At 35.5% G+C, this 19,401-nt stretch overlaps 1 protein-coding gene across 1 annotated transcript; it reads left to right on the top strand.

Annotated features, from left to right (window-relative positions):
• The first annotated feature begins 3,458 nt into the window (after positions 1-3,458).
• LOC110783319 (rho GTPase-activating protein 7) lies at positions 3,459-18,579 on the top strand. Its single transcript, XM_021987644.2, has 22 exons — positions 3,459-3,811; positions 5,806-5,842; positions 6,218-6,294; positions 7,736-7,806; positions 7,889-7,967; positions 8,110-8,254; positions 8,397-8,516; positions 9,042-9,119; positions 9,222-9,277; positions 9,369-9,438; positions 9,834-9,921; positions 10,888-11,131; positions 11,364-11,585; positions 12,010-12,348; positions 14,004-14,053; positions 14,262-14,322; positions 14,418-14,501; positions 15,178-15,291; positions 15,402-15,538; positions 16,566-16,635; positions 17,109-17,324; positions 17,987-18,579. Exons 1-22 carry the CDS (start codon positions 3,758-3,760, stop codon positions 18,170-18,172), a joined length of 2,598 nt encoding a protein of 865 aa, XP_021843336.1. The 5' UTR covers positions 3,459-3,757; the 3' UTR covers positions 18,173-18,579.
• Positions 18,580-19,401: the final 822 nt, after the last annotated feature.

Genomic DNA, 19,401 nt, shown 5'->3' with positions numbered 1-19,401 from the left:
TCTGATTCTCTAATCTAATTCTAACTACCCTGCGCTATTTTCTATCCTAGTTGTTATTCTACCTCGCCCAATACAAATTAGAACTTCGTTCTCGAAATCGTTCTTCAGCATTTATGTTCTTCTTTTTGGTTCGAGGGAGCAGTTGCGATTAGAGGAGATCGATAGAGAATAGCGCAACAAGATTTGTTTTATGTTTTTCAGATTTTGATTTTAGGTATAGCGCAACAAGATAGAGAATAGCGCAGCTGGGTTCAGATCGATAGAGAATAGTGCAGCAAGATAGAGAATAGCGCAGCTGGGTTCTTTGTGAGTATAGAATAGCAGCAACAGCAACAACAAAGGGCAAAAAACAACAGAATTTGGGTAAATTAGAGAGAGATTAGAGCCACTAGAATTCGAATTTGTAGTTTAGATTTTCGATTTTAGGTATTAAACTCTCAAAATTTCATATTCTCTTCTTCAATTTTTTGGGTTTTGTTCTTGAATTTTCAGATTTATTGTTCTTCAATTTTGGGCTTCAAATTCAATTATATTTGTTAGCTAGAGTTAATTAGAGGCAATTAGAGGTTAATACTAACAGAGTTAACGGCCGTTAGTCATTAAAGATATTCAAGGGCATTTGGTGCATTTTTTTCAGTAATGGGGGTATATTATGTAATTTGAAATGCGCGGGTGTATTTGGTGCATTTCGTGAAACCTCAGGGACATTTCATGAAAAAACCGAATAATCTATCTACACCCCACCCCCACCCTCCACCCACTAAAATGACATGGACCCCACTTGTTTTACTTATTAAAATATCTATCAACCCCACTTGTTTTATTACTTTATTTCATTTAATTCTTCTTCTTAATACCCGTGCCCGGCCAAGTGTATCTCTTAAATAAATACGGATGGAGTATTTACAAAGGGTGTAAAAGTTAACTCAAAATGTGTAAAAGTTAAGCTTATATATGTAAAAGTTATCTATTTTTAAGTGATAGATTTTTTCATTTCAGTAAAAACATATTTCTTCAAAACCACTAATAATGTATAAAATTAATCATATAATCATTTCTATCAACTTTTTTTTTACTAATATAAAAGTTAATCAAAACTAGGTTAAAGTTACGAAAATATGGGTAAAAGTTATCTTGGTGTACAACAAATTTATTGTACACCTTGTGCGCGCAAGACTTTTTGAATCAGGATACTAGAGTTTGTTGTTTTTGAAAGATTAATTTCCGTCATACTTTCATTAACATCAAAGTATATATATACTAGTGTATATTAGGAAGGTAAATTATACACTAACTCAATCTACGATATACAGAATAATATCTACGATTACATAAGATTATTTACATAATTTATCACACCCCCACAGTCGAAGCAGGAGGTACATGAACGTTTCGGCAACTTTTGTGTAAGACCGCCTTACCGGAAAGACCACTTTTGTTGCTTAACTAATTGGTTCAATTTCTTAACTAATTGGTTGCATTACTTTATTAATTGATTCAATTGCTTAACTAATTAATTCCTTTGCTTAACTAATTGGTTTCAGTGCTTAACTAACTAGTTCAAGTGCTTAACTTATATGATACCAAGGTGGTCTTTTGTGTAAGACCGTCTTATAGAAAAGTTTGTACGAACGTTTAGACTGTCCCAAAAATCCTCAAAAAGCACTAGACATGTATTTTTCGTCATGTTTTCATGAACTTCAAAAGGTATACACACTAGTGTACATTAGGAAGGTAAATTATACACTAAATCAATCTACCGATATACAAAATAATATCTATGGTTACATAAAATTATTTACATAATCTATTAGTTTTCTTTCTTAAATTATCGTGTAAACGATAAAACGACAATTATTTTATAAGTATAATTATTTAAGTTTGACACAAAAATTCACACATAAAATTGCACACAAACACACCAAGACATCCATCATCACACATAATAATGACGAGTGACTTAATGACAATTTATTATTATATTCCCTAATCAAAGCATATTAATGCACATCTTCACTAATCCTCTTGCTTAGTTGAGTAGTAGTGGTCAGTTGACCATACTTGACAAAGACACAACAAACTCATACAAATACTATGAAATTCCCACAACATAAAATACCTCTCTCCTCTCCCCACATCCCATAATCTATGCCAAAAAAGTAGTATGAACTAAAATGTTGAATTATACTTCACTATACACTTACCCTTTTTACACTTTACCTAACCTTGCAAAAATAACACTCAATTATCTAAACAATAATAAATAAATATTAAATATCACTAAAATAAAAACAGGTCTTCTGGCAAAGTGTTAGAGGACATGATCAAATATTAAAATATAATGATCAGATAAATGAGCTTTTTAACTCTGGCTCTGTTTGTCAAGCCATTTCAAGTATCTTAGGGCCCGTTCGGTATCACTGTCAGTTTCCAGTTTTGGGTTTCATATGTCATATGATTTAGATTGAATTATTTATTTAAATATAGTCATACCTATTGTAATCATGTTAATTTTGAAAGCCGATAACAAAAAACTGAAAACTACTTTTTATGGTTTTCATATTTTGGTTTTTAGTTTTGTAAAAAACAGAAAACTGGAAAGAAAAAACGATACAGAACGAGCCCTTAGTTAACAAGGTGTTGAAATTTTAAATCACCTTATATGATTAAAGCGGTTTGATCGACTAACGCCTTAAGTAGCATCTAAGGTCCTAATATGGATTTAAGTTGAGATGCTACTTCGAGTACCATTTCAATTTAAGGTTCTCGCTTTTAAGATTTCGTCCTATTCGACTTATTTTGAATGAACATATATTATATGGATTTATCTAAACCTATTTGAACTTATATTATTTGATTTTTTTTAAATTTTTTTTTTGAAAGAAACTTATTCGTGCGGGAAAATGATTGGAAACACTTATTTTTCATGAATTTATATTATCTGAACTTATACTGAACTTATTTTTCTGAAATAAGTTAAAATAACTCGAATAGAACACGTCGTAATTTATTATCTTAAAATATTTTAGTCTCTTAAATCATTAATTCTAACAAACAATTTACTCCGTATTTAATCAGGTACCTTTCATCATCTTATCATTTTCACCCATCAACTCTTCAATTTCATTTGCATCAATTTTTTTTTTTAAAAAGCTCATCAATTTCAGCAAACTTATTAGATTATGTCGAATCGTGTTCGATAAGATTAGTCCAGGAAAAAAAAAAACATTAAAAAATCCATAAACCCCAAAACGAAAGTTAAAAAAAGCTCCTCAATTTCAGCTAACTTACCAGAGTGTGTCGAATCGTGTTCGATAAGATTAGTACATTAAAAAAAATTAAAAAAATTAACATGAACCCCAAAAAGAAAGTTAAAAAAATGGAGTAATTAATAATTATTTTTTTAAAATTAAAATTGGGGCTTTGTTTTTGTATTGCTGCTAAAACTTTAGTAGGACAGTTGGGTGCTTTTTGTTTTGGCGTCCTCTTCACCACCACCACCACCATCATCTCCTTTTCTCTTACAATTTTCTCTCTCCTCCATACTTTCTGAAAAAAAAAACCCTAAATTCTTTTTCACCCCATTTCAATTTCCTCTCTCCTCCCTTCCCCGGTTTCCGATCTCTCCGATTCTTCGCCGATTTATGCTGGGTCGACTCAATGGGTGACCCGGCCGATTCACTGGCACGGTAAAAGTAGTGTTGAGTGTTGCTGTTCTTCGTAGTTGAGTGAATTAGAAGCTTCTAGATGTGCGGAAATGGCGGCTTCTCTTACTGCATTTGAACGTCCTAGACTCGGTCCTTCTAATACGGTACTGTTTCACTCTCTTTTCAATTTTTTTTTAATTTAATTTGAATTTAATTAATTAATTCATTTATTATGCTCGGAATTTGTTATTTGGTGTTTTAAATTCTATTATTAGGGTTTGATTTGGTATTAATGATTAATTCGGTGTTTATTGTATGCTGCATTGATACATTGCTATGATTTTTCTTAAATATAGTAATTTGGGTTGAAATGGGAGCTTAGGGATTTCTTCTATTATTAGTAATTGTAATAATTGATTGATGTTTGTGGTAGTTGAGATTTGAGCAGGAAATGTCTAGATTTTTTGCCCCTTATAATCGCGAATTTCGAAAACGTGTATGCAGTTCATGATGTTCTCGGCATGATTAACAATGGGTTTGTTTATTGTGTCATTTTGTTTATTGATTGATTAATAATGTATGCACTATGCTGTTGTTGATTAATTAATTACTTATGTTGCATATGTCAACAAAACTCATTATGTTGACCACCTTCGCAATCCCACTGGTCCGTAGGCTTCCAAATTATCAAGTGAAATAAATTCACTCTAAGCTCAGTCCCAGACATGAATATTTCGCGTCAAACGTATGCGAGGTGGTTCAAGTTTGGAAATTTAACTCTTAACATGCTTTGTTAGGAATTCTTATATATATAAAGAAAAATGAAATAATCCTTTATTAGGAATGATATATGGGATTTTGTACGGTAGATGCTCATACTTCATAAGATAGGCGATTGATTCTTGAAGAGGAATGCCGTCATTATTGGAATTATTAGTTATCTTTTTTTGAGTGGTTAGTTAGTTAGTTGTCGGACTAATAATGCGTTAACTTATTAACCCTGAAGATGGTGATTTGAAGACTTGTTGTTTATAACGACCATCACTTAGTGTGATTCTTTATGGCAGGTCTAGAGAAGTTCAATTGTAGGTAATGTTGATTGTTGAGTTTAACCAACGGAGACCAGTAGAGACTTCTTCTAGACTTTCAGTTTCAGAGTACTTGTGAAGATAAACATTTTTCCCCAGAAAGGGAAGCAGCAAAGGGAAATTGTTTTCAAATAAAAGTCCAGTAAACATACTTTTAATTTTATTTAAACAGCAATGCGAATTTAAGAGAGAATAAGCAAATGACACATGGGGTGAGCAACTGTTGCATGAGGTGAAAGAAGAGGGGGGGGGGGGGGGGAGGTAGGTTCATACAACTGAAGATCCTAGACTAGAAAGCATGACAAAAAGTGTAAGGTTAGACCTACAAATGATCACGTGCAGCGTAATATTCCCAATTTTCCACAAGACCTTGCATGCTTTTTTGATTTTTACGGATGCCTTCAGGGGTATACTTGTAATAATTGCTTATATGAGAACTCAGTGTGCTTGTTAAGTTGTGAGGCTCCGAGATGTGAAACACGTGCTGCCTTATTTCTTTAGAGCACTTTGGTGGGCATAAGATTACTAGCTGCTTCCTCTATAAATTGGGAAATTCCCTACCTTTGGCAGATATATTAAACAGGATCATTGATAAAATAGAACTTACAATTGGAAAGGGTGAACAATTAGTTAGAGCCACAATTTCTTTTGTGATATTATTGTGAATTGGGGATATGGGTAACTCCAAACCCTTTGATGCAATTTATTTGTATTTTTTTTTATGACCTTCTCCTCAAAGTCGAGAGGAAAACCTTATACTTGAATACTGGATAGTTCACACCTTTGAGCTTTGTGGTTGAGCAGGGTACACAAGATTTTATAGAAGATTATAGACACTCCTTCCTTGGCGCAAAGGGGGGGGGGGGGGGTGGAGGATTGGACTTCTTCCTCTCCACCTCTTACCCCCTTTCTCTCTCTACATCAATGAAAGAGAGGAGGGAAAATCGTTTGTTTGAGATTGTCTTTCCTTTTCTGTTTATTTGTTGTTTCTGTTCTAAGTTTGAAGTGTATTTTTTGGATTCTATTTGCCTATATCTGTAATAGGTTCTGATGTGCATTGAATTTTACAGGTCTTTAAGAGTGGACCACTTTTCATCTCGTCCAAAGGTTGGTTTATTCTCTCCTTTCTTTATGCATTCTTTCTAGCTTGTGAAATCTGATACTATTTGTTTCTGTAATTGTGTGTGCTTTTTGACTATTTTATGTCCTACGAGAGATCTTGTATATCTTCAGTTTAAATAATTTCCACCTGTTTCGCTCCATGATAAACTGAACCACTATTTATTTTGAGTCTATATTAATTTGGAACAACTGCTTCTTTCATTTGGCTTGATGCTCGAAGTATCCTTTTTTCCGTTATTGACATTCAAAATTCTGTTGATCATTGATCCTCTTGATTCAGTACTGTGAGGTTCTGGTGACCTGTATGAAAAAGATTTCAGGAGCATAAGTGATGATTATTTTTCCCTTGTATTGCTGCAGGATTGGGTTGGAAATCTTGGAAAAAGCGTTGGTTTATTCTGACGCGCACATCTTTAGTTTTCTTTAAAAATGACCCTGTAAGTCTCATCTACCTCTTTAATGCTTGCTAACTCCCTCCTCGTGCATTTGGTATTTTTCGATAACAAATTATATTGTTGATAGTTCTTGTTTGTTGTTCTGTGTGATGATCGTACGAAAATATGTGGATTCTGCAGTATATGGGGAAATTTTATATTTGGCTTTGCCATTGGTCAGTTGAGTGGGTAGTTGCGTAATTCACCTTTAAAGTAGTCTATTACCGGATGCTAGATGAAGAAACATCCTGCTTTTCATTTTCAATGCATAGTTGGCACTTCAGCAATAATTAATTGTTCCTAAGACTATTAATGGTTTGATTGTTCTCTTTCAATACCATTATGACTTCAAACGACAAGGGCCCTTGAATGGAAGACTTAATTATGATGGATTGCCAATTCTCCCATAAATTTTGTTGGTTTCCTTTGTTTTTAACCTATATTGTGTTACCCTGGTTGCTTCGTCCTACCTTTGAATTATGATAAGCGAAGTTTGTTGTTCTCTTTCAATACCATTATGACTTCAAACGATAAGGGCCCTTGAATGGAAGACTTAATTATGATGGATTGACAATTCTCCCATAAAAACCTATATTGTGTAGCCCTGGTTGCTTCGTCCTACCTTTGAATTATGATAAGCGAAATTTATTCAATGTATGCGGTGTTTAGAATATCGGTTTCCAGGTAATTTTGTTCTTCTAAGATTCAAAATAGGCAAAACTTGCTTTTGCCCATTCCATTGACCAGGGAAATTGCCTAGATGAACCCTTTCTGATTATCAGTGAGAATGTTATTCTTAGCCGAGCATATTTTGTTGAGAAGGGATGGCTAAAAGACACTGGTTCTATTTTGTGGAGAGTATCTGAAAGGCTTAAGAAATTTCCTATTATCCTTGGTGGAACTTCTATTGAATTTTTGTTATTTATTCTTGATGCATTTAGTTGATGGATTGTCTGTATGAATGCTGATATCTCTAATTATACGGAGTAGTTCATGATACATTCGTTGTTTGATGGACTCTATCAATGATAGCCTACTATAGTTGAACTGATATTTTTCCCATTCATTATGCTACATCATGCTTCATTTTCCTTTTTTATATATTTTAATCTTGGAGTATCATTCTCCCCTTTCCCTGCTTTTGGTTATAGTAACCCCCTCCTGCATCAAATACAAAGAGCTACTATCCTATTCTACATTTCTACCCTGCCAATACATTTGACCTCTCTTTGACTTAATGTGCTTTACCTCATTACTTAGTTATTTTATGCTATAAAGTATGAACTGTGATGGAGACCATTAATTTACAATGAATGCCAGTTTTGTTGGGAAAAATATCTGCATTGCTAGTTTGCACTACAGAGTTCCATCTGTACTCTATTCCATTTTGCCTCTATTTTTAAAGTTTGTGAATTGATATATACTTTTTGTGGCTGTTGTATAGAGTGCTCTTCCTCAAAGAGGTGGAGAAGTAAATTTGACACTGGGTGGCATTGATTTAAACAATTCAGGAAGGTATGTTCTTATTTTACTCGTTTCTCTTGTTTGTTATTCTCATTATCTTGCCTTGTCTCAGTCCGAGGTGATTCTTTTGCAGTGTTGTTGTACGAGAGGACAAAAAGTTGCTGACAGTGCTTTTCCCTGATGGGCGTGATGGTCGGGCATTCACGCTTAAGGTATCTCTTAACACTCACCATTTATTCTATTAGACGTATGTGATTGTGTTTGGATTTTTTCTCTTTTTTCTATGTATATTTAGTTACTGGAAATATTTTGCTATTAGTTATTCATTCTTTTTTGCCTCTGATAATATTTTAGGCTGAGACATCCGAAGATTTATATGAATGGAAGACAGCCCTGGAGCAAGCTCTAGCACAGGCACCAAGCGCTGCCCTTGTGATGGGTCATAATGGCATATTCCGAAATGACACAAGTGATGCCACTGATGGATCTTTTAATCAATGTATGTGTTTGTTAATTTTTTTTATAATTAGAAAAGAATTTTTTCTCTCTATGCTTTTCTCCTTATTGTGAGGTATGTCTTTCAAGATGGCGGATCTCCTTGAGTCCTTTCAATGAGAAAATTGACTGGGGATTTTTTTCAGGGAGGGATAAGCGTCCTGTTAAGTCATTGGTTGTTGGACGACCAATCTTGCTTGCTTTGGAGGATATAGATGGCGGACCTTCTTTTTTGGAGAAAGCTCTCAGATTTCTTGAAACTTATGGTGAGTTTTCATAAAAAAGAATAAGACTAAAGTTCTTTCCTCCGGGAGCTTTTATAGCACTCTTTTTTGTAGTGAATGCGGTTCGTTAGATTTTCGTCGATTTATAGCTTTTCCATCTCCCATTATCTTCCAAATTCCTCTTTTTTATTTTTTTTATTTTTTTTATTTCTATGTTTCACTTCATACTATGAACAGCGCTGCAACTTGTTTTAGTTCAGCTTTTGCTTTTATTTGTTGAATTATACCCGTGTTTTGATTTCTATATCCCCCCCCCTTCCGTATTTAGAATTCACAATGCTCTTGCATCATTCCTTTTAAAACTCCAATTTAGAACTTCTGGCTGTTATTTCACAGCCAAACTGAATGTTAGGGGATGTGGATTCTTATGCATAGGAGGCTGTATAAATGTTAGTTTTTGACTGATAGATGTGGCATCTCATCATGTGGTTAAATTGCTTCTGATATCTACTAGTAGTTGTGTAGCGGTGATGGCTTTATCTTACAGTGTCCTCTATTTTGTTGCAGGGACTAAAGTGGAAGGAATTTTGCGACAGTCAGCAGATGTTGAAGAGGTGGAGCGCAGAGTCCAAGATTACGAACAAGGTTCATTTTTGCCTAATTCTATCCCTTCAGAATTTATGTTTTCTTATATTTGTTGGTCTGATATATATACATTTTTCAAACCCGGGGGTATATATTTCTCAGGCAATAACGAATTTGATCCCAACGAGGATGCTCATGTTGTCGGTGACTGTGTGAAGGTACTTTTGAATTTCTTCATTGATTTGACTATTTGAGCTGCTTAGCTCGGTCTCATGACTAATATTTAGCTCTGGGACATTGAATGTGCAGCATGTCCTTCGTGAGCTTCCTTCTTCTCCTGTTCCAGCATCTTGCTGCACTGCTTTGCTTGAGGCTTACAGTAAGTTCGGCAAAAATTCACTCATTTAACTGTTAAAACATATGTTTGTTTTAGGTTGAACATTTGAACTGTTTAAGTTCCTTGGGCCGAATTCACCCATTTAACTGTTTTGCTAGGTAAATTTTATTTACGTCAACTTGGATTTGCGCTTAATCTCTTTGAACTAAAGAAACCTTTCTGTTTTGTGAACTCTTCCGGATTTTCAATTGCAAACATCATCAACTTCTAGCAACTCTTACATTTGTGGAATTCTCTTATGGAACTTCCACCCCTCCCTTTCATACAGCTGTTATTGATCTATAAAATCATGGACAATATAGCACACTTCAGTACTTTTACCTTTTGTGCCAAGGATGGTAACAAAATGTTGTTTCTTTCCTGGATTACTCTTTCAGAAATCGATCGTAAGGAAGCACGGGCGAATGCTATGCGATCAGCAATTCTGGAGACGTTTCCTGAACCTAATAGGCGATTGTTGCAAAGGTGTTTTCTCCGACTATTATTCCTTATTCGTATGCCTGTGAATTCTGCTGTTATATGCGGCATCTTGGAATTTATGTATATACTTCTATAAATATCTGTTTGACCTTTTGGGAGATTCACTTCTGGAATTTAGCATATTTGGTCCAGCTCCGCCCCATTCTTTTTGGCATAAGAGAAACATGTAGTTGTTTCGTGTAGTATATTTACTTAAGGTTATGGTGCTTCACCGTGCTTGTATCCAATGGGGTTTTCTTTTTCCTGCATTCAAGTCTGGAATGTCGCCAATTGGCACAAGTTTGAGATTTTACACATTTGCTGCCCTTCCTCTTTTTCTTGGTTTTTAAAAACATGTGTAAATGCATCCATGCTTAATAGAATGAATGGTTTTTGGCATTAGTATGGTGACAGTAGCAATGACAGACATAAATTGACTGCCCAAGTTTTGTCCTACAACAGGGGATTGTAATATTGCCTGTTGAGTATCACAACTTGGGCCTGTAGCCGGTTGTGTCAAAGATGTTGATATTGTATTCATCTTTTGTGACAAACATATCTAGAGCTTGAGTACTGTATTTTTGTCTTTAAGTTATGCCCGAACAACTATTATCTTCTGCTTTCTTATATTGTTCCGTTGATAGCGATTTAACTTTTTTGTTTTACTGTGCTGCGGGGGGTGTATAATTTTGAGGAACCTTTATACTGGCAGAGATGGAGGTAAATGAACTCATACGGTTGCATGGGTTGATGGTTTTGAGTATCCATTAAAATTGACTTGAGTGATATTGACTATATCTCATAGAGAAGGATATCTGAGTGGTGTGTTTTACATGCCTTTCTTAGAATGTTGTGTGCAATAATCTTTGGAGAGATTCTGTAGTGTTGGTTTTCTTTCTAGATTTGTGTTAAGATTATTGCTCCTTTTCATTTCTTTTCTTCTGATCTTTACTTATTCATCTCGTTTTGCAGAATTTTGAAAATGATGCACACAGTTGCTTCTCATTCTTCTGATAATCGAATGACTCCATCTGCTGTTGCTGCTTGCATGGCCCCTTTACTTCTACGTCCTCTTCTAGCAGGCGAGTGTGAGCTGGATGACGACTTTGATATGAATGGTGATAATTCAGCCCAGCTTCTGGCCGCTGCAAATGCTGCCAATAATGCTCAGGCGATTATTGCAACTCTTCTGGAGGAATATGAGAATGTCTTTGATGTAAGTTATTTTCGTTTGTTATCTGCCTCCCTGTCTTACTTTTCTGTATGATCATACAGAGTGTGCTTAAAAACTACCTTGCTGGTTCTCCAACGAGGCTATGGGCACACCTTTGATTCTGATTCAATCTTGTTTAGCTGTTGCCTATTTGCTCGAGTAATTTGACACTTGTTTTTGTCATATATCATAAAAACATAGTTCTGCTAAGTGAATTCACCTGTTTCTCTTTCAGGATGATAGTTTACAGAGATGCTCTATTTCAGCTGACTCTCGGATTGAAAATAGTGGGAGTGATGATTCCACAGATGATGAAAATCTGGAGGTTAAAGGAAATGGGTATCATAATGCTGAGAATGAAGCAGACCAAGAAACCGATGATGACCAAGAACGTGTGTTGAGTGGTAAACTGAGTGAAAGCAGTGGCTATGGTGGCAGTGACCTTTATGACTATAAGGTTCTTCTCAATTTATTTTCCCGCCAACTTGTTTAAATCTGTGAAGAGGCAAAATAGTTCATAAGATTTGTATCCAGCTCCTATATTAGAGATTTTAAATTTCTGATATCTGTGTCACTGGACCATGAACGCATGCTCTAGCTCATAATTTTTTTACTCTATATCTAATTATATGTGCTCTGTATGCATGCAAGCGTAAGTGTTCACATGCACAGAAATAACAGTGCATAAGTAAGGTGATTGTGAGCACGCCACTATAAATTCTAATGTGCTGAAATTAATACAATGGCACTAACTTATTACTTTTCCGTACTGGAATGCTGCTTACATGCCTGGATCATATCTGGGAGTTTAAGCAGGAGGTTCCATATAATTAGATATACGGGCTCACTCACTGTACTTGGTTTCTGTGCTTTGCATACAGGTTCAGGCTTTTGGAGGTGATGATTCTGATGGATCGCCCAGATCCAATAATGCGTCTTCTGTCAACTCTAAACCTTGCACAGATACTCAAACGTTAAGGGATTGTAACGGCGAGTTAAGTGAACACAATAAACCAGTAAAGGTGACTGAAAGCTCGACAAATGTGGATAGTCCTAAGCTACTTACTGGGGAATCTTATCGTTCAATGGGGGAGATATTGTCATCGATGGATCCAGGACCTCCGCTACCCATTACAGGTCCCGAATTGAGTGCTGAAAAACCAACTAGTAAACTCGTAGTTTCTGGTGTGAAGCGGTCAAATTTTTGGAGCAGAGGCGCTGTAAGCTCTCTTCCTTCTTCTTTCTCTGCTACATGCATCATTGCTAGTATAGCTTTAATCTTTAATGATTCTCGGATACAATAACCTAAGATATATGACGTATATCTGAGCGCAGCCAGTATACGGCTATAATTTCTGATGTCTTGTATAATTTCTTTCTTTATGGATTTATTTATTTATGAAAATAGTGCACTGATAGAGAAGTTCAGTCACTTTTCAGTTGATTGCTTTAACCTGAAATATACTGCAATTTCTATTCCTTTACTGAGATGTGACTTGTGAGGCATTTCGATATTGGCTTGAGCCGGTTGAACTTACGTGAGATTACACAAGTCTTTTTACTGGAAAACACCCATAATCTATTGCTTAAAGCTGTAACAAGATGCGAAATATAAGGTTCTAGTTGGAGGTCCAAAAAAAAAGATGGTGAGTTATTTGTTGTTCATGGCACACCAAGAACAATAGCTGTCTTCTAGACTTTTACAGCAAATGGACAAGGGTGTCTGATGTTATAAGAAGCCTCTAAGTTTTCCATTCTTTTCATTTTTACACTCTTACCGCCCATAGATAAAAAATGCGGTATGGGTCACGGTCGCGGAGTTTCGGTAACGGAAATGATGCGTTAGTCGCGGACCGTGTCACGGTTGTCGCGTAGGAATTTGAAATTTGAAAAAGAAGCCCCATGTTAGCCCCACTCACTACTCCCCCTCCCCTAAACCGTACACGTGACATAATTAAATGAATTCCTTTGTCCACCTTCTCTCTCCTCTCTTATTTTAGATCTTAAAATGGAGTTTTGTACTCTATTTCAGTGGAGTTTCTCCATTTCTTTCCTTTTTCCCTTTCTTTTTGTCGAAAACATAGGGAATTTGGCTAAAAACTGAGTAGGGTGAGGCTAATAACGTTTAATGCAGACAAAATTGGTTCGGATCGGTTGTACCTGCCAAAATCTCGCCGTGTTCAAAAACACCTTTACAACTCGGGATATCTCGTATCGACAGCCTCCAAAACCTAGTTAACTCGGGCGATACGAGTTAACTCGGGCTAGTTTTTACGCCATGTTACCGCCTTAAACAAGCATTTTAAAACCAAATAGTTGGGTAGAAAGTGGTGTGGGTCGCTGCTATATCTAGTTTTCTTAGAGCTTGATCCTCCAAGACTGCAGTTATTAAGCTTGGAAACCATGAAACCAGAAACAATTAGAGATTCCTAATCTAATCCTATTCTTGTGCTTTATAAGTAGATTAAATTGACCTGGGCTAAAATTGTTTATTGCGCGTATTTTAATTCCTTACTATGGATGAACAGTTTGTTGTTTTACAATAATGCGACCTCTTAGACTTAAGTTCACCTCGTTTCTACTTATTTCAGGAAAACTAAATTCAGATAACATAAGTTCAGAAAAAATAAGGGCTCGTAAGTTCAATTTGCAACTTATATGAGTTCTAATTAGTTCAAACACGTTTAGATAAGTGGAGATTAGGTGAATAGAACGCACTTTTAATCTTTTATGCGTGCTGGAATGGTGTATGGTCGTTCTTTTAGCTGATGTATGGTTTTAGTTCTTACTCTTGAACGAGGATGATATATGCTTGATGAATTGGTAACATCTAGTTTAGTCGCTTGATTCTGATAACATTTGTTTTCCTCTTCAGGTCCGTAAAACGCCGTCTATGGAGTCAGTTGATTCTTCAGGAGAGGAAGAGTAAGATCTCTTCTTCTCTCTCCCGTCTCTCTGTAGTATTAGCCTTATTAGGTGCTCTAGATGTATACAGGAGCAGAATTCATGTCCTGTTTGTAACTTTGTGTAATCATTATCCTGATCCTACTGCTCTTGGATTTGTTTTGTTACTAACATTGCTTAAATATTTTTCCTTTGATTCCTTTTTTTACTTGTTCTGTTTTCCTGACAGACTTGCCATACAGAGGCTTGAAATTACAAAGAATGACTTGCGACACCGAATTGCCAAAGAGGTTAATTGAAAAAGAATTGTTGAAAGTTTGAAACAGTTTTGCCTGCTTATATAATATAGTTGCTAAAACAATTTTTTATTTTCTATGTCTTGCAGGCAAGGGGAAATGCGATATTGCAAGCTAGTTTGGAGAGAAGGAAACAAGCTCTGCATGAGCGACGTTTAGTGCTTGAACAAGATGTATGTTAACCTCTATTTATACTCTGCCCCTTACGCGCTTTTTTAGTAGGAGTTCAATTCGGTAGAAAAAGCTTTCATAATCCGCCTAACTGACTCAAGCCCTTGAGAAAAGTAATAGATCATCAGCAAAGCCAATCTTTCTAACCCCATATTAATGAACAAGACGGCTTACATCTTTTCACGCTCTGTAGATCTCAAAGCTGTATGTTCTAAAATTTATTTTGTGATTTAGCAACATACTCCCTCCATTTCGTAATAATGAGGATAATTTACCTTTTCACGCTTGCCAATATAAATGTTTGGACATTAATATCTCCAATTGTGTTTTTGTAAAAAATATAAAAAGTTGATATTCCGAAAGTACATAAAGAAACGAATCAAACAGACCTCACAGTCTCACACGACTATATTTTTCCTTACCCATAAATCACAAATGATAGTCAAAATGAAATTTGTGAATAGTGTCAAAAGAAGTGTCCCTATTATTTCCAAACAGAGGGAGTATAAATTAGGCTCTTTATTGCTAGCGCGAGCTCATCTCTTGCTGCTGTTTATTTTTAAATTTTTTATTGTTTGACTGATCCTCCTGAAGTAACTATCTTCCTCTGCATTCTTGGACAATATTATGTGAATTTTACAGTCACTTAGTATTATATGAAATGTTCATTTTTGCCAGGTTCAAAGATTGCAAGAACAGCTACAAGCTGAAAGAGATCTTAGAGCTGCATTGGAGGTTGGTTTAAGCATGTCCTCTGGACAACTACCGAGTTCACGTGGTATGGATTCCAAGGTGAGTAAATTAGATCACTCTTTTTCATATTCACATTTCTTCTCAACCCTCACGTGCTTTCTTTGCAATTCTATTTTCTGCATAATAACTATGCTGTGCTGAATGTGAAGACAAGGGCCGAGCTTGAGGAGATTGCTCTTGCCGAGGCAGATGTAGCTCGATTAAAGCAAAAGGTGGCCGAATTGCACCACCAACTCAATCAGCAACGGCAGCATCAGTTTGGTTCGCTATCTGATGCATGTGACAGGTACGAGGGTATCTCTTTTTTTTGTTTCATGGATTGCTCATTGCTCTTGCTTTGAGTATGTGCAGCATTATATGTGTTTCAATCACTATCGAGTTGAACCTGCAGTAAGTTAATCATTTGTAAGTACTCATGATAACATGGGTTAACACTTAACAGTGACAACTTTATAAACCCATATTCAAGTTGGGTTCAGTTAAAAAATTGATGAAGCTCCTCAGCCCATACTCCCATTTGCCAAACTTTAGGCTTCTGATCCCAAAGCTAAAAAGTGGCTATAAGCGGTGCAACAGGAGAACCTTTAATTAGTTCAATTTATATGATAGGATGATGTACTTAAAGGTTTCACTATGTGATTTCAAAGTTGTATAAATTTTCATGATGTGCCGACTAAGCTCCCAGCTGCGTTCCTTCTAGTTACATTTCTTCCTCCGGGGAGGTTTCTGGAGGCCTGGGGTTCACCTCTAAGTTTGCTGAATGGTCAAGTTGGGCCTTAGTTAACATTTGTATCTCCAAATAAAGCTGGGGCTAGGGGTGTCGTGTAGCCGTGTAGGGGGATAAAAGAAAAGGGTGGAGTATGTCTATACTGATATAAAACGCGTTTATAAGAACATATATGTGTCACATATACCCCTCCTTATTACGCCACGTCCACTAATAAACATCATGACATGTTATTGACAACTAAATAGTATGTAACAAGGATCGAACACCGAAACTCCTGAAATGAAGTTACACTTTCTACCATCTTAGCTAGCTACAACATATGTTATCTTTTTTCATATAAATATAAAACACAATCGTTTTAAATTGGGAGCAACGCCCGGGCCACACACTAAAAGTAAAATGCGGAGCAACGCCCGGACCACACACTAGTTTATGTCTAATTGGTGTATGTTGAAGGTCTGTTTAACATATTACCCTCGTTAATTGTGACCATGCTTTGTTAAGTCTTGCTGATATGTAATTTGACTTTCTGTCAATTCCTATAAAAAGTGAGAATTCTTACTTTTTATTCATTTATGCGCAGGAGATTCCTTCAGCAAGATTTTGATAGTACCCTTGCCTTCTGTAATCATGAAAGGAAACAACGAAGTGAGGTATATACTCCCTGAAATGATCTTTGTTAGTTTTTCTGGAACTGTAAAAGTTTGTATCTTATTCCCTATTTACCTTTGTTCTTCTGAGTTCTGTTACACTTTTATTTTTCATAATTCTCCTTTGTTCATATGATTGTTTTACCCATAGTTACGTTTCTTGTTTCGTGGATGGCTGGGATAGCAGATTGGTGTGTCTAGAGTCTAGAACATTATATAGTATTCCGTATAATTAATATGGATTGAGTTACTTACTAGCCTTTTCTTTAATAATTGGACAATTATCACATCACATATTTGGTATTGGTGTTAGTGAATAACTGTAATTTTTTTTTTTATAGTAAGCTCATAAATTTTGTATTCTATGGTCATAAAAAAATAATTCTAAGCTCGCAAATTTTGTTGGAAAGAACTTTTGATTTTCTCTATTCTCCTTTGCCATCTTAATGAAACGTGTCTTGCAATGTTAACTTCAGGAGGGTTCGCTGCTGCCGGAGTGGGGTCACGTCAAGGGACAGGGACAGGGACAAATGTCCGCTACTGGAAGCAGCAGCCGGCAGCCTCGCAAGCAGTTTCTAGAGGCAAGTAGCTTGAGTGATTCAAAAAGTACCGAACAATCCGCCAACATGTCCTTTGATGAATTTGGTGGTGTTGATTCTGCTTCTATTCCATCCACTTCGAGGGTACCAGAGGTATGGAGTTCTGTTATACTTTTGGAAAATACACACTTGGTTCTTATTTTTTTTTTAAAAGAAAATCAGTTTTCTTTTGCTTGTTGATTTTATTGGTTTTCTTCAGTTCATTTGGTGTATTTATCCAACATTTCAATGTTGATTTAAGCTCCGTTCTATTCGACTTATTTTGTCTGAACTTATATTTTATCTGAATTTATTTGAACTTATTTTATCTAAAAAGAACTTATGTAGTTATATTGTGTGAAATAACTTATTTGTGTGTGAAAATGTCCGGAAAAAAACTTATTTTTTTTCTGAACTTATATTATCCGAACTTAACTTATTTTGTCTGAAATAAGTCAATATTTTGTCTGAAAAATAAGACTTATATAAGTCGAACTTCTGAACTTATATTATCAGAACTTAACTTATTTTGTCTGAAATAAGTCAATATTTTGTCTGAAAAATAAGACTTATATAAGTCGAACAGAACAAGGCCTAATCCAATATCCCATACTTCTTGACCTTTCTTTCATTCTGAAATGTTCTACACTTGGGAAACTAAGATTGTCTTCTGTGTAGCTTCTCTAACTGGCCCGACCCCTATCTTGGGCGCGTTTCAGCCCGAAATTCATCATTGATTTCATATTTCATCATTCACTTGTTATACCTTGATGCAGGTATTGGATTTCCCCCGACACCCGTCAGCAGCATCATCTACATTAGTAGAGTTAACAACCCGACTCGACTTTTTCAAGGAACGAAGATCTCAACTGATGGAACAACTTCACAACCTCGATTTGAACTACGGGGTAGCAACCTCTCAAGACTATTTGTACAGACCATCTTCCCCGTCATGGAGCTGACCGTGTCTCCACATTGCTCAACCCAGAAAAATATCAAAGAGATAAGCCTGAATAAGTCTGGTGTTCATTATTTTGTACATCCTTTTTACTGATTGCATATAGTTTCTCCTGTAATTTTTTTTCTTTTTCTGAGTGATTTCTGCTTTTGACCTTTCTTTTTTAAAATTTAGAGAGTTTTGTGTTAATTTTTTAGTGTATTTTGGTCGTGAAATCGTGGATTTGGACATTTTTCTCTTTCATTTTTCCGGTTTTTAACCTTTTCTTTAAGGTTACCATGTAGAATGGTAGCTTGTATTGTATGTGTATATCATTGTTTTGTATCAAAGTATAAAAAAAAAGAACGAAGAAAATAGAACTTGAACGATGTATTTAGTATTTTAATAAGTAGAATGGTTATCTTCTTATAATTTAGTGTATGTTACTCTTCTTACGCGTGCTCCTCGTCTTATACGATGTTTTTGGTAATGTTGTATATTTTGTGTCATGTACAAGGATCGAGCAAAGTATCCCCTTGTTTAATGTCATGTTTCTTTAGCTTAGAAAAGTTCATACTCAACCTCAAGCTTTTAGTTGCATTCAATGACTTGTTGATCGAATTTGGTTTTTATAACTAGTTCAATGTAACAATTATGGAGTTGATTGATGATTAGATGAACATTGTTGAACATCAAACCTTCCATATTGATTTAGAATTATCACTCTTGCATATTAACATCAAGAGTGAAGGTGGATGGTTGATCGAGACACTTGTGTGTGTACAACATGCACACAATACATATAAGCAAGACTGACGACGAGAATATATCTGTTTTGTAGGACTGGATGGATTATGGGTGCTTTAGAATAAGCAGTAGCGGATCCAGAAATTCGAGATAGTGGGGTCACTATTTAAAAATTGATGAAACTTTCACTAAAATTATGTAACTTTTTTTAAAAAAATTGAAATTTTAACTATAAAAAAAAAAAAAAATCAAGTGGGGTCAAGGACCCCACAAAGTGGTCCGTGGCTCCGCCACTGAGAACAAGGGGCAACACGCCCTCTATAAAAACCTCCAACAAAACGATAACAATAAAGCAAGCGGAAACTCTAATTAAAATAAGTTAGACATTAGATTTTGTGAACAATTACAAAATATTTAGCACTCCCTCCGTATTTTATTTATTATATGATGCTTTCTATAAATATCTGTATTTTATTATAGGGTATACTTTTATTTTTTGACATGTAA

The sequence above is a fragment of the Spinacia oleracea genome, chromosome 4, assembly GCF_020520425.1.
Source record: "Spinacia oleracea cultivar Varoflay chromosome 4, BTI_SOV_V1, whole genome shotgun sequence".
Taxonomy (NCBI): Eukaryota; Viridiplantae; Streptophyta; class Magnoliopsida; order Caryophyllales; family Amaranthaceae; genus Spinacia; species Spinacia oleracea.
The sequence above is the reverse complement of the archived record's forward strand: the minus strand, read 5'-3'. Positions and strand labels throughout refer to the sequence as shown.